Source organism: Cloeon dipterum, chromosome 1 (genome assembly GCF_949628265.1).
Source record: "Cloeon dipterum chromosome 1, ieCloDipt1.1, whole genome shotgun sequence".
Taxonomy (NCBI): domain Eukaryota; kingdom Metazoa; phylum Arthropoda; class Insecta; order Ephemeroptera; family Baetidae; genus Cloeon; species Cloeon dipterum.
This window is the reverse complement of record NC_088786.1, coordinates 15826367-15842262: the sequence shown is the minus strand read 5'-3', so window position 1 is coordinate 15842262 and position 15896 is coordinate 15826367. Positions and strand designations below refer to the sequence as shown.

Here is a 15896-nt window from a genome sequence, read left to right as displayed (position 1 = left end):
ACAGCGACACATAAAATCTTTTGCCAGATTAGAATTGATTGTAATTGAATTTCAGAAAGTCAAAAATTTCAGTTGAATTGATGTTAATGTTCAAATTTTACCCGTTCTTGCCGGAGGTTTGGGAATTTTGCCTCCACCGTATAAGCAAATGGGAACCTTTTTCCACTCCCATCTTGGGAATTTTTCCAATTTTAAAATCTTTCATCAAAAATTTATATCAATTTATATCAATGAATGGATTATTTCACGCCTTTCAAGTGGTAGGTGGTTCTCTAAAATTCAAAATTATTAGTATTAAAAATTTACACAAAGTAGCTAGAAAAAAAGGATGCACCGTGACATCACAATAATATCTAGAACGACAAAAATCAATTGACCCCGACGTGACTCGAACACGCAGCCTTCGGAACTGGAGTCCGACGCGCTACCATTGCGCCACGGAGTCGCTGAAAACATTACAAGAACCAAAGCCGTTTTATACTCAAAGGCAGACGAGTTGAAAGACCCGTTGGTTCGATAGCGGGCTCGGAATAGAACGCAACGAGGGAAACGTCGAGAAATGAGAAAGTGAGCGCATCCAATGGATTGGATTGGAGCCACCGACCTGCATATATATACACTCAACTCGATTCCAAAGAGAAAATAAAACCATGCAGCCGCGAATGGCTATGAAATGAAGTTCATTGCCTTGAGCACAAACTTTGTTTCCCACAGGTTGAGGACAAAAATTATTCGAGGGTGAGTTTTACTCCGAAGAGGTGCTGAATAAATCAAACACATCAGGTTGTTAAAAAATGTTTTTTTAGTATGTTATAGAAATCAATTAATTTTCAAGAGGAACAATTTTTTAATTTAAAAATTCTACTTTTCTACAGGCACTTACAAAAATTTCACTGATTACGAAAGTTTAAACTTTTATTGAAATGCTGTTGTCTTTCACCTAATTTTTAAATTAGATTTAAAGGCTTTCCAAATTGTTGGTAGAAGAATCTGATTGCACCGTTGTTAGTCGAGACATAGAGATAAGATAACGAGCATAATACTGCGTATCTCGCGGTGTGTGTGGCGTTGGTTCAGAAAAATGTGGCGTGAAAGGAAATAATTAACGCGCGTGTGTAAAGCAAACCCTCCTAGCTTGGCGTATTTTCGCCCTCGGGTTGCGAGCGTGGCGGCGCGGCATCTTCTCTCTCTCTCTCTCTCTCTCTCTCTCTCTCTCTCTCTCTCTCTCTCTCGAATTATCGATTTACTGCAAGTGCCGGCGACCCTTTGCAAATAATATCATTCTATTATTACTTCCTCCGCCACCGCACACTCGGCATACAACACACGGAGCAAATCAATGCACATGACGCATCCGAATCGCGCACTAAACCCCATTGCTAAAGGGGTGCTGATGAGGCGGGTAGACAGAGCAAGAAAGCAAAAGCTAGGGGGTCCGCCAGGGGGCGAGCAACGCCGCGGAGCAGCGAGTGCACAAATTTCATTCACTCGATCGCGACAGCCTCTTTTCCACCCCTTATCCGGCAACGTCTGTTAATGTGCACTGTCTGACACCACTCCAAGTAATAATAATTATTGCTGTTTATTGACGCAGTAAAGCGACGATTTATCCCAAACGTATGGACTTGCTCAACGTTTTGCGTTCATAATCAATAATTTAAATATTTAAAATTTTATATCGAGAGTAAAACAATTTCTTTGATTTTAGTGACGATCTCCGAGGAACTAAAAACCTTTCTAAAAATTTCTTTTTGCTTCCCGGGTTTCCCACACGTTTTTTCCATTCTCTCTCTCTATCCCTCCCCCCTCTCTCAATTTTGTTGCATCATAATTTCATCAACAAGCTTTCTGGTTAGGAAACAAACATTTATTTGAGAATATGAAAAATTTCTCAGAATTGAAATATTAAAATGTCCCGATAGATTATTAATCCTGATTTTTTGCACTGCTGCAATGGTTGACCAGAACGAGCTCATTTTTCCACAACAGGCAGGATCACAATAATATCACACAGTTTCCTACATTTTAAATTTGTTCAGAAAGAAGAAAAGTTAGCGTCAAACGTTTGTAGCATTATTTTATTTCATCATTTTGCAAACTGTTGCAGTAAATATGTGAATTTAGATTCAAGTTCAGAAAAACAAAAAAGCGCTACTGGCCTAGCAAAAAATGGATTGGATTGGGAGCTAAACGGCGCGGTGTCGGCAGTCAAGTGGTTTCGGAAGGGTTGAACGGCGCTTGAAATAGCTTCAGCCAAGCGTCAGCAGCCAAGTTTAAAAGACTCAAAACAGAGTGTGATGCGCACCCACGTGGGTGTTTGGTGTGTAGGTTTGACGTCATCGCCGCGGAGAGAACGCGCGCGAGGTAGGACGCGGCTGTAAGGCTATATACACTACACACACCAAGTAGCCTACGACGCAAAAGCAGTTGCCGCGATTTGACGTCACTCTTAGGTCACAATCAACCCCATTCGTGGCGAAAAAAGAGCTCGACTCACGTCACAGCGGCTACCTCCGCGGAAAATGGCGAGCGAAAGGTTACGTTTGGCGGAACGCACGCGCCCACGCTCGAAAACTGCCAGCCCCAGCAGGCGGCATGAAGCGACAAGTGAATGGAGTTAATTTTTTATTGGGATGTTTCTGTTCAGTTAGGAAATTTGAAGCCCCGCAAAGGCACGCGAGATCGTCGTCGTCTGCCGAGGGAGGACGCAGGAAGCATAGAAGCACTGCTGCGCTTCATGCAGCCTTGGCAGTCTTATGTGACTCAAGGCTGCGATATTTATGCGGCCAAAGTGTTCAATTAAAGGGCCTTGTGCCCATTTGGAAATATGTGACAGATCAATACGAGACTGGAACAGCAAAATAAATTCGATATTGGTTTGAGTTTTACTCAAACACTTTATAATGCTAGATGGACTGGGAAGCAATTTTTTTAAATATATTTTTATTAAAATGTACTGCATTACTTATAAATCCTACACGGGAAATGCAATTTTTGCTAAATTTTCTCTTTGGAAAGAGGAATGATTGTAGATTGAATTGCAAATAGAAAAAAAACTTATTGTACGCAATTGTGAAATTAAAACATAAAATTACCCCCACCTTTACTACACTATGACATTTTTTGAAAATGTTTGAAATTTAATTTTTTGATGAATAAAGAAGTGTATATATTCCCTGAAAGTGCGTATAAAAGATAAATTTTTCCAGACTTTCCAGAATTATCCCAAATTTAAATTTAATTAAACAAATGTGGCTCTCAAAGTGTTCATGTTTTCCACATGGCCATTAAAGACAATTCAACTAACAATGAGCACTGTTCGTCTGTAGGTATTGCTGCAGGCAATTCAACATAATATAAATTTCATCATCAAAAATTTGATAATTTCAAGGAATAATTTTCATTTATGTTGTCTTGACTAGAATCTGGGTAGCATTAAAGAATGGTAGCAAAATTTAGCTGTTCCATAATATTTTTCTCTTAGTTGAACGAGTCTTGTTTAATTTAGAAATCGTTACTAAATGCGCCGTAGTCAGAGTCGAGTGATTTTTTGGGACACTCGACAAGGTCTTGAATATTATGCTACCCCACTCGAGAGCTCTCTGCGATATGCAAAAGTGATTGGAAATTAACGCATCGTCACAAGCGGGTATTTCGCGGGAGGGAAATCCCTCGGAGCCCACTTTCATTCCAGGCACCATCGCCTTCAGTCCGCGGCAGGTGATAACACACGCCAGCCATTCCCCATGAAAGTGATTGAGATTGATTAATGAGTGGAGGTCGTTTGATGGTTTTAATTGAAGGACCCAAAGTGCCGTGGAGTGGGTGTTAGAGTTGTATTTATGGAGCACATTGTAGGCCAACGAACTCTTCAGGGAACAAAGCACATGCAAGCGCCCCGACAGAGTCGCGCGCGCTTCCTGGTGTTCGGCTAACTGTCTCTTGAGAGTTTGGATTTCTCCTCCTACTGCTTGCTCGCGCTGCAGATCTAAATATTCCCACTCCACACCGCGGCGTATTTCAATGCTATTTGTGCCAAATGAGCAATGCTGCGTTTAATACCCATGGAAGTTTTTTCTCTGAATTTAAATAAAAATTAACTGTTTCTATGTGACAAATAACGAAGCAACTTTATTTTATAACACAATTAACTCAATTGGGCGGTGAAAATTATGATATTGGTCTCTTCATGATGTGCCATGTTTGGGTCTGAACAAAATGCAATCCTTGAAATCAGACGGGTCATGGCAATCTTGGTGGCATGCTACGAGGAGGTCCTCCTGGTCCCATTTTAAATTTGCTTTCCTTCAGCGACATGAGGGACCCAAAGAGAACGTGCTGAATGACAGGAAACTTAGCTAAAACCTGAAATGTATTTTATTTTCAAACCATAGTCAATCAAATGTTTTTATCCTACAATGAGCTATTTGATTATTCTTTAATGGGCTCATTCCATTTGCAACAAACAGAAAGTAGGCACGAGTCAATAGATTTGGATAAAACCTGTTGCCTAAACCTCCGAGTGTAGGTCCAAAATCCACCGCAGGTTAATATCTACCACCACAACCTTTGAAAAATCAAAGGGGATTAAGAACAATTATTTTTAGGGGAAAATCGGAAACTTTTAACAAATTTGAAGATAACTCCGTATAAAAAAGTGCAATTAGGGTTTGTCAATTTTTGCTGATAATGCTTAGTAGAATGGGGGAAAAGGAAAAGCAAATTTGCTTTATCAACGCGATAACAAATTGCGAACATTTTCCAAGTTAGTTCAAATGCGTAAAGTTATATGTATTTTGGGCTATCGCTGAAAGGCGGCGTTATTTAATTTTGATTCAAGTTTAGTGGCATTTCCGTGATTGCGGAATTTTTTCGCATCCCCGCATCAAAGCCTTTTATTGAAACATCAGACATTTATAAGGCCGCTGTAAAGGTGCTAAATCCAGCTAGTGGTGTTTTGGCGCAGGTACCCATCCCAGCCCATTGAGCTATTTAAGCATTTCAAGTTGCTTAATCTTTTATCACCTCTGACACTGGTCAGTGTGTATTCAACCCTTGAAACGCTTAAAAATCTCCCCTTTCCTTGACATTGCTAGCAAATTGATGTTGGTGTTATCTCATTTACACATCTTGAGGAGGAGATGTTTGATACATGAGATAGGCCATTTTTGGGGTCTCGAAAAATGAAATATTTAAGGCTGACCACCTAAAGAGGCTATGAACTTGCTAAGTGTCATCCAAATCCATTGACCCCTGATCCTGGTCATCTACCTGTTATTTACAAATGGGATGAGACTTGTTTCACCCAATTCACAAAAAATAAAACAGGCACGTTTTAGTGTTCAAGTGTACTGTATAGGGTTACATAAAATCATTTTTCTAGAGACTGTGAAAATTTTCTGAGACTGTGCAACTCTTCTTTCAAATTCATAGATCTCAAGAGTCCATAATAAAGTGAATATCAATTGCATTCAAGTCATTAAGATTAATATTTGATAATGAATATGCTTTAACTTCTCTGCATTGCAGATCACGCGTTCAATAAATGTTGGTGTGTTTCTACAGCAAGAAATAACTGGTTCAACTTACCTCCGCCTTGTACATTTTGATCAAGCCAGCATTCACTTTGCTCCAGGAACCAACTGCACTAATATTCCATAGTTGATTTGAATGCTCTGCAAACATTCCAGTTTTGACCTGAGGAAACAAATAAACATCGTAAGGTGACCATATGAATAAAAGTTATTTTCACACCTGCAAAATGAATTTGATGCATCCAAAAAACATATAATTGGTGTAATTATCGTCAACCACAGGCTCATTTGACAGAGCACTAGGCTCAATCCTTGGGTGACCTACAGTTTTTTTAATCAAAATAATTATTTTATGATCGTTCAACACTTGATATATCTTACCCATCAACTGAGAACTGCCCCAAATAAAGGGTACGAATTGGTAGTCATCTAGGCTCCACACACCATGACTTCCAGCAGGTTCCATTCTATAGGTGCGCTGCAACTTTCTAGAAATCTCCAAGTACCTAAAAAGTCAAAAAATTGAATCTTTGCTCCTAAGCTGATAAGACTTTTGAGCAATTAAATACCTTGAGAATATCTTACACGCTGCTGCTGCCTTGTCTGTCTGTTCAAGTGCTCCGATTTTGAATAGGCAGCACACAAAGAAGAGAAATGACATTTCATGACCTGTGCCATAGTCAATTCTGGTGTCATTTCCAAATCCTTCGATCAAGTATGGAGAAATTTCTACTATGGCATTGTGCTTGTTCTCAGGAAGCATAATTTTCAACTCCCGTTCAGCATTCTAGAAAAAATGCTTAAATTATTTTTTGCACTGATAAGACTGTCTGATTTTTTTAAATGATCACACTATAGAATTCTACAGAGTTTTTGTTTAATTTCAGCTAAGCTCACCTGCTTCAACTTTTGGTACCAAGTCTTATACGCTTTATTTCCAAACCGTTGAGGTTGATCAATCGGCGGAGTTTCATCGATCCATGTATTCAGAGTTTCCAAGAGCTCCAAGACTTTACCGACTTTGTCACTGCAAGGGTATTCAGATGTATTGCTTTTTCCTAAAAACGGTGATTTGGTTAATTTTTGGTAAAAAATATATTAGAAAAATAGTATGTATACCTTTGACGGAATCATTCAAGGCATAAATGAAACCCAAATATTCCTGCAACAATAAAAATATCATGTATGTTAAGAATTGAAGTTGCAGATAGTAATTAATGCGGTCTTATACATTATATGCCTCCGACTTGGTCCATGTTGCCATGTCACCGATGTTGAGTACCATCTTCTTTGGAGCAAAGTAAACATGATCGTCTGGAACTAGAATTAAAATAGCTTGAAGGTCTTACACTTTCCGACTATAAGTAGAACTCAAATTTCTGAGTTAGGGCAATAGCATTCATTCTTTCCATCAGACCGAGAATGAGTGTTAAGTGAGCGGAAAGCGTGAGTCCAGACAAAGACAAGCAAAAATACAAACAAAAGCTAAAAGCTGCTATATGTACATAATAGGGTGGGTCTGAGATAGGCTTGTCACCTCATAATTACCCCTCACTCTCATAAATATATATGTTCCAGCTTAAAATTGAACGGACAAACCTATCTGAGAAAGATAGACACCAATAGCAAATATGTATTTTAGTTTTTGACAGGATAAAACAGGGAAACTTTAAAGATGAAAGTACATAAATAGATAGATGCAAATCATACATACATAACTAAACAAAGTTTCTAAATTATGTATTTATAATATATTTCAATGTAGTTACTTGTCTCTCCCATTTCACCAGCAAGACCTCTCTCGGCAGTGGAAAATTCAGCAATTTGACTAAGACAAAACAATTTTCGTCAAGCTCTCGCTCGGCTGATTTCATAAAGTGCGCTCTTGCCGTCTAGCGCTCTCTCAGCTGACAAGTTAGCAATGTGACAACTTAACATAATAAAATTATACGAAAAAGCAATGATTTTTCATCGTTTATTATTATAAAAAAGATAAATTTATTAACCTATTTTTGAAATAGAGTAATAAAATATGATTTGTGTTAAAATTGTGTTGAATTTTCACAAACGCGATGAAGCGTAATATTACAACGTTGGTACTCTATGCAAACACTTAAAATGAAAACAAATCAAGCGAGCAGCAGCAGAGCAGCAGCCAGCAGCCAGGCATGGCCAGGCAGCAGCAGCAGTAGCACAAGCACAAGCAGACAATCACAAAACACACCAAACACCAAACATTGGCACTGACATCTGACAAACCGACATCGCTCGTCCTAAAATTGCTGCTCTTGTGCTTTTGGGTTTCACACTGAGTACATAACCAAGATTGCTAACGATTTTACCCTGCAAAATTCGAAAAATTGACAACATCAGAAGTACATAGATACATACAACTAACCAAAATATTGAAAAATGAGCCGTGGAACTGTGATTCATTGGTTTCGGAAAGGATTGCGACTTCACGATAACCCTGCGCTCCTGGAAGCTATTAGAGAGGTTTGATTTATGTTTTATATACATAAAAGAGTGAAAATCGTGGCCGAATCGATTTTTTTAATGATGTATCTAGATACCTGATGAACGTAATGATGAAATTGAAATTAAATTATCATTATCAAACATTGTGCACATGTTGTGCATGTCTACTCTTTTACCGATTCTTATATTACATACATGTACATACGTATACTACTATTATAAATCTATAAATTGTATCGTTTTTTATCCTCAAGTAGATTGTGGGTTACTCGGTTCGAGCCAAAAGGAAATGCATCTGGTTCCTTTGTAGACGTAGATTTAATCCATAATTAAGACTGTAAAGTTTTACATAATAAATATTCACAATAAAATCTCAAAGGAAAGTCAATATATAAACAATTAATTAACGCATCAATATGCGAGTCGAGAATAACAATAATTATCACAGTTAAATACAATGCTTACCCCGGTATTATCTTCGGGTCTATAAGTTATTACAAGCGTCATATATGCGCACGACATTATACTCCCGGCCGGAGAGGTAAATGCGACATGACCGTATGCGTGCGTAGGTGAGCGGTCAGTGAAGGTGTATTATACAGGGTAAATGAGAAAAGCTTATCATACAGTTACAAGTGACATCTAAAGGTTACAAACTAAGTTAACGCCAATAAGCGGGAACCGCTACAAGATAAACACATTAAAAATAAAGTGCCACATTTGTAAATTTTCATATTTTTATGATATCTAGTTAATATTTATTGAACTAAACCTGGGAGCTGAGAGGCGAGTGAGATTATTTGCTAATTTAATTTTGTATTTTGCATTTTACAGTGCGAGAAGCAACCAGAATTTATCAAGGAGCTCCGTCCCATTTTCATTCTCGACCCATTAATTTTGGATCATATGAGAGTTGGTCCCAACAGGTGGAGATTCCTCCAGCAAAGCTTGTCCAACCTCGATGACAGACTGAAAGCTCTGGGAAGTGCATTGCTAGTAATCAGAGGAAAGCCTGAAGAGGTGTTCCCCAAGTTGTTCAAAACTTGGAATGTGAAGTGTATCACGTTTGAAAATGACATCGAGCCTTACGCCAAGAAAAGAGATGAGCAGATCGAGGCTATGGCAAAAGACGCTGGCGTCAAAGTCATTCAGAAAGTGTCGCACACGCTGTACAGTCCAGCAAAGATTTTGAACGCTAACATGGGAAAGGTCCCACTTACTTACCAAAAGTTTGTTAGTGTTGCTGAAGGTCTGGGGCCACCTCCAGCTGCTGTTGATGCACCCAAAAAAGTGCCCCCAGGCTACAGCGAAATTCTGGAGAGTAGAGAGCTGAAAATCCCCAAAGAAGAAGACATTTTTGGAAATACAAATGTCCCCACCTTGGAGGAATTGGGGCTTGATGAAAGCAAGCTTGAGCCATGCCTCTATCCCGGTGGCGAAGCTGAGGCCCTGAAAAGAATGCAAATTTGTCTGGCAAAAAAGGTTTCTGTGGGCGTTAATATTGACTGCTTTTACTAATAATTTTGAATTGTTAGGCCTGGATTTGCGATTTTGAGAAGCCCAACACGTCACCAAATAGCTTGATACCTAGCACTACTGTACTCAGCCCTTATTTGAAATTTGGATGTCTCTCGCCAAGACTATTTTTCCATGAATTAAATAAGGTTCTCATCTCTCATCTACATAAAGAGTAACAAATAAACCAAAATATTTTTTTTTTCATTTCAGATCATTAAAGGGAGGAAGCACAGTAAACCTCCTGTATCCCTAGTAGGACAGATGTACTGGAGGGAATTTTACTATGTTGTTGGTTTTGCAACTCCTAACTATGACAGGATGGTTGGAAACTCGATTTGCTGTCAAATTCCTTGGGGGAACAACCAAGAGCACCTTAAAGCATGGACTGAGGTAAAGAGACTGTGTGAAAATTGAGTTTAAGCAGGTTCTTAATGCCAACACAGGGTCGCACTGGCTATCCTTTCATCGACGCAATCATGACGCAACTCAGAAAGGAGGGTTGGATCCACCACTTGGCCAGACACGCTGTTGCCTGCTTCCTCACAAGAGGCGACCTGTGGATATCTTGGGAAGAGGGCCAAAAGGTTCACCATTTAGGCATACCATAATTTTTGTCTCACTTTTGGATCAATGATGCCGTAATTTGGTATGTGTGCTGGCTTAGGAGAGGCTAATTGGCCAAATTTCATTCATATTTGTCTCAATTTGAATTTAGTTCTTGTTAAAATAGACTATCAAGCTTGATTTGTTATCCTGTCTGCAGGTATTCGAAGAGCTCCTTCTTGATGCTGATTGGGCCCTAAACGCAGGAAACTGGATGTGGTTGTCTGCATCAGCATTTTTCCATCAGTATTTCAGGGTTTACAGTCCTGTGGTGTTTGGAAAGAAAACAGACAAGTTTGGCGATTATATCAAGTAATTTAATAATCTTCTGGGTGATTCCTCTCATAACCATTATATTCGCAGGAAATATTTGCCAATTTTGAAGAAGTATCCGGTGGAGTACATATATGAGCCGTGGAACGCACCCTTGTCCGTGCAGAAGGCAGCTGGATGCATTATCGGAACTGACTATCCTCGACCAATAGTGAAGCATGAAGTGGTCTCAAAGGAAAATATTGCAAAAATGAACGCGGCCTACAAAGCCAATAAAGCCAAAAAAGGAGAAGCTGGTATGATATATAATATCATCACAAAATATGCGTTCATAATTATGTGTTCAAAGGAAAGAGCAAATCATCTGCAGCAGGTGGTGGGTCTTCAGCCAAACAAGCAAAAAAGAGGTGAACCCAATAGGGTTGGAAGATCTGTTATTAATTTGGGAACAATATTGTTCTCGTCAATTAACATTAAGTGGTACTTAAAATACGCTGCGCGCTCCTTTCAAGGCCCAAAGTGCCCAATTTCTTTATTTTATCCATTTTCTTTGTTGAGTCCTTGATGGACGTAAAAATCCTTAACAGTTTAACAGACATGCCTGCGTTCACTAATTTCATTTTCTTGCACTTTTGAATTATGTGATGTTAAAAGCAGGTCTTGAATAAATCTTTTTATTTTGAACTCAATGTGTGTTTAAGATGAGTATATTTATGTCTTCCTGAAAATATCGAATAAAAAATATTCCAAACAGTGGAATTTATCAATGAAAATAAAACTATTATTAGCTCATAATTAGGCGTCCAGAATCGTCTTGAATGGCTCATAGGTAGTGTAAGAGTAAGACCGATTTAAGAGTAAGCTTTAAATTAGCCTCTGTTTGAGTTTCCGCGCGCTTGCGACGCCCCCTCCGGACAAAATTGTTATTATTTCCGGTCTGCCATATTTAACTCGAAACCAGGGTATCGGGAGGTGTCATTAATTATTTGATATTTACACCCCTTTCCGCGGAGAAATCACCACGGGGCTCGTTTTGCAGCAGACCAAGTCATTGCCGAGTTGAACAACATATCATAAGAGGTAAATTCTATCTTCGGATTACAGGAATCGGGCCATCACTTGTCTTGTGTTTTTAATGACGTTTTAACAAGAAACTGTTTTGAGCAGAGGAATTTCGAGTGAATCATGCACACATGCATGCCCATATTTAATTGCCACTTGTGACGTGTTTATAGATTCAATAGACTTGTGTCACTAGCGTTTGATCCTGCCAAATTTTGGGTCAAATGGATTGAGAGCGGACTAATTAAATCATTGCTGCTTGAAGTCCGCGTTAGATAATTAGATCATATAAACATGTTTTGCTGTAGGAAAGCATCTGAAAAAAACAATCCACTTTATTGAAAACGCTATTTAAAATTAATACCCTCTTGCTAAAATCTGCTAGAGATTAACGCTTGTCTTCTTTTTTGCAGTTCAAGATGTCATCCGGGCCTTACAATTATTCTTATATTTTCAAATACATCATCATAGGAGACATGGGCGTAGGCAAGTCCTGCTTGCTGCACCAGTTCACCGAAAAGAAATGTGAGCAAATGAGCACTAAAAGATTATTTGAAATATTATGTTGAATGCCCTTCATCTGTTTTCAGTCATGGCAGACTGTCCACACACCATTGGTGTTGAGTTTGGCACGCGAATCATCGAGGTGTCAGGCCAGAAAATCAAGTTGCAGATCTGGGATACTGCAGGACAAGAGAGGTTTAGGGCTGTCACCAGATCGTATTACAGGGGCGCCGCTGGTGCTCTCATGGTCTATGACATCACTAGGCGGTCGACTTACAACCACCTCAGTAGTTGGCTCACGGATACTCGCAATCTCACAAATCCCAGTACTGTAAGTTCATTTCAGCGAAATAATTATAATTTAAAAAAAAAGTTGAAACTAGTGCACACTAAAAGCGCTTTACAATGTCGTCAGGGAAGCGTGAATTTTTATAACTGTTATCAATGGATCTAAAAATGATTTTTTTGCAGGTGATATTCCTGATTGGGAACAAGTGCGATCTTGATGCTCAGAGAGATGTCACATACGACGAGGCAAAGCAGTTTGCTGACGAAAATGGCCTCATGTTTGTTGAGGCTAGTGCAAAGACGTAAGTGATAAAACATCAGAAAATTTCCAATATCTGCAGGAATATGGCTTAATTAATGTTATTAATTTTCCAGTGGTGAAAATGTTGAGGAGGCCTTTTTAGAAACCGCAAAGAAAATTTTCCAGAGCATCCAAGATGGAAGGTATTGTTTTGAGTTTTATCTACCAAATGAGTTTCGGGACTAATTACTTTCAATTTTAAAGACTTGACTTGAACGCAGCTGAATCTGGAGTGCAACACAAACCCTCCCAGCCAGGCGGTCGCAACACCCTGGTTAACGATCAGCAGGCCCCTAAAGAAAACTGCTCATGCTAGGTGAGGATTATTTATATGCTACGAATTATCTCTTAAGTTAATATGTAATCATTCATTGCAATCTTATTAAGTAATCAATCAATCATGCATTATTTCGTCTAAAAATTATAATCCGAAGGAGAATGCTTCATTCTGAAAGATATATCAAAATAATGTGTTAATTATTTTCTATACAAGTCAAAATTATGCAGTTGAAAAAAAAACTAGAATATAATTAAGCCTTTAAACACAGTCATATAACAAAAATACTCAGGGAAATGTGGCAATAAAAGATTTCATAGCTATTTTTTAACGCTGTAATTATCAAAATTTAAGTAAAAATTAATTGAGTTATCTAAAGAACTGGCAAGTACATAATTATCTCGTCCTTGTTTAATCTGATGTAGTGATTGTTCTTATAATTCTGTCTTTTATTTAATGAGCAAATGGAAAACAAAATTCATTCAGCAATGCTGTGAAAAAATGCAATTAATTCCTGATTTGATTGTTTATACTTTATCATGGTCAATATTAATGTATAGTATAAAGACTCTCATTTCTCAGTCATTTCGTTTTTTCTTGGAACAAACTATTAATACTAAATTAGAGATATGTTCATCTCCATTCGGTTTATTTTGCCAAAGCAGATCATCATTAGATGCATATATATAAATTTTAATTTAAGTAAATCACGTTACAAGAAATTAGGCATTTGCTACTAGTGGCAAGTTATTATAAGATTTTCAAAAATACAAAATTTTAAAAACTGAATAAGAACATGCATATTTTAATAATTTTAACATAATTATACTAGACAGTGTGTTTTAAAGCTTGAGAGCTATGTTGAAGCCTCACGAGAGGAAAAGGTTTTCTTAATTATTCTATAGAGGCTATAGAGTAAGAAAATGCGAATAAAAATATACTATTTTAAGGACCTAAATTTTTTAGAAAGTGGAAATATCATCAGTTTAGCAATAAGGTCAATATTTTGTTCAAAATTGTGGATTTTTTCCGTTTTAAATAAAATTCATTTGAGAAATTAGAATTTCATTCAACAGAATGGCATTTTGTATGTTGCTGTTAACTTACCTTTGAAAAAATGGTTCATAGACTTTATCTACCCAGTCTTGCAATGATATTATGAAATGAGTTTCCATCAATAAGCAAAATCTTTTTTGTGTGTTCTCAGCAAATCAATATTACATTTTTGTTTTTGTCACATTTTTACATATAAAATGCAAACTGATGCCTTTTTAGTACTCTCCCTCATGACTTTACTTTTCTGTTTTGCAGGTAAACACGACAGACTTGCTCGCAACAATGACCAATACAAATTGTAAGAAGTGGAAGGGGGAGGCAACGCTACTGCTGGCCAGTTCACCTTCCTTGGATCTCAACCAAATCAGACACATCTAGCGCACCATTGAAAACGGCTGAAGAGGTCCACAGAAGCCAGGTTACTTTGTTAGCCGCCAAATTTGAACGCAACGCAAGACCAAAACTGAAGAATCTGTATGCAAGAGTCACTTCTGCATAAGCCTACTCCTATTGGCTGTACTTGATAACTAAGCGCGCAGGCTGTCCTAGCCTGCGGGCGACAGACTCAGTGAATTAGTGGAGTATTAATATTAACTGAATGCATCATTTTGTGGGAGAAGAGAGTTGTTTAAAAACCAATGCCTTTTGAGTGGTAAAAATATGTACACATATGTAAAACTCCTTTCCATTAGAGACTCAATTATGTATAATCCAGATCTTTTTGGGCTGGTGTCCATTAGGCGAGTTGATTGGTAGAAGCTTCACTTCTCTAGCATTTTAAAATTGTCTGGAGGTAATAATGTATTGTCGGTGTGAAGCCGCTCTATTAGTTTACAGTTTTGTAATGCCCCAACTTGAGCCAACTGAGAAAAAAAATCTCGAGAAGCCTTTGCAATCCTACTGTGCTTTTTCACATCAAACTGCAGCTTGGCATATTACTCCTCTCCTGTCTTTTTGTTGTGTTTTAAGGTGCATTCCATTGTAGACAATACTGAACTATTCATAATGCATGTTTCATCATTTCACTTAGAGCACTAAACTAACTTCTGTGGTGCTTCTTAAACTTTGTCTAATTCATCACACACATTCCACGTAGCTAAGGAGAAATTGTCCTTACCCATTTGTATCGGCAATTTGAGGCATGTTTGTCGAGTGAGTTTTGGTTATCGTCACACTGTAATTTATGATTTGTATAAAAGAGATCAAATAAAGGTAATATCGTGGTCACCGTGTTAACTACTGCTTTGTCACTTCTGATGCTGGTTGGAGGAAAAATGTCGGGTGACCGAAATGACCTGCTAGTAGCATTAAACATTGCTGTTTTAGACTGTACTATAGAAATATGTAATCTTCTATGTAATTTCATGGTCATTGGAAGCGAAAAAAATTTGTAACGCATATCTACTCTGCAAAAGTTTTATGTTGACATCTACTCTGCGAAGAAGATTTTATATTTGTTGATGCAATTTCTTCTGTGTGTTGTGTACATATTTGCAAGAGAATTTAATAATATATTAAATATGAAGTACCAAATAATATCGGAGGTCGTACACTGAGTTAGTTCAACGAGTCACTCCATTGATGAATTTTGAGATTTTTATTTGAAAGCGGTTGCTTTTCGTCAGATGCAAGTTAATCGAGGTGATGATCCCATCCAAAAACTTTGCTGTGAGATCCACAACATATTTGATTGCTCTTATTTTTCTCGGTTTTGCATTCTTTTAATTGTTAATCAATTGATAGACACTTCTTAATTATTAATGAAATAAACACTTGGAATATTCAAAAGCACGTCTCTTCCCTTGTTCAATATTCCCTCAGCCCTGGATTTTATTTCCGCCGGCAGAGCTGGGGCCGCTGGTTGATCGTGTGCTGATGCCACTCTGCCCGGGCCTTGAAACAAAAAATTGAACAAGCCCCAGGTGCTCTCACTCCCACGCAACAGAGATGAATCAATGCATTTGGTTATCTGTAGTGAATTATTTTACTAGCCCCCTCCCAT

General features: G+C 38.0%; 3 protein-coding genes and 1 non-coding gene across 5 annotated transcripts; 2 read left to right on the top strand and 2 right to left on the bottom strand.

Moving 5' to 3' along the window:
* Positions 1-373: 373 nt before the first annotated feature.
* TRNAW-CCA (transfer RNA tryptophan (anticodon CCA)) lies at positions 374-445 on the bottom strand. The gene has a single exon. It is a non-coding gene; the product is annotated as a tRNA-Trp (tRNA).
* A 3658-nt stretch (positions 446-4103) lies between these two features.
* Ptpa (Phosphotyrosyl phosphatase activator) lies at positions 4104-7452 on the bottom strand. 2 transcript variants are annotated; one of them, XM_065493933.1, is made up of 9 exons: positions 7304-7452; positions 6766-6854; positions 6654-6696; positions 6432-6592; positions 6104-6321; positions 5916-6040; positions 5755-5855; positions 5590-5697; positions 4104-4365 (listed from the first exon to the last, which is right to left on the bottom strand). In XM_065493933.1, the coding sequence occupies exons 1-9, from the start codon at positions 7314-7316 to the stop codon at positions 4243-4245; spliced, it is 981 nt and encodes a 326-aa protein (XP_065350005.1). In that variant the 5' UTR covers positions 7317-7452; the 3' UTR covers positions 4104-4242. The 2 variants fall into 2 exon arrangements, with proteins under 2 accessions (XP_065350005.1, XP_065349995.1); XM_065493923.1 differs by having other exon boundaries at positions 5755-6040.
* Positions 7453-7702: 250 nt separating this feature from the next.
* phr6-4 ((6-4)-photolyase) lies at positions 7703-11090 on the top strand. The gene is made up of 8 exons (XM_065493911.1): positions 7703-8030; positions 8847-9494; positions 9548-9676; positions 9741-9920; positions 9974-10114; positions 10294-10445; positions 10497-10702; positions 10756-11090. Exons 1-8 carry the CDS (start codon positions 7947-7949, stop codon positions 10815-10817), a joined length of 1602 nt encoding a protein of 533 aa, XP_065349983.1. The 5' UTR covers positions 7703-7946; the 3' UTR covers positions 10818-11090.
* Positions 11091-11318: 228 nt separating this feature from the next.
* On the top strand, positions 11319-15130 carry Rab14 (RAS oncogene family member Rab14). Its single transcript, XM_065494733.1, has 7 exons — positions 11319-11486; positions 11882-11993; positions 12059-12303; positions 12444-12562; positions 12636-12704; positions 12766-12877; positions 14150-15130. Exons 2-6 carry the CDS (start codon positions 11888-11890, stop codon positions 12875-12877), a joined length of 651 nt encoding a protein of 216 aa, XP_065350805.1. The 5' UTR covers positions 11319-11486; positions 11882-11887; the 3' UTR covers positions 14150-15130.
* The last annotated feature ends 766 nt before the right edge of the window (positions 15131-15896 follow it).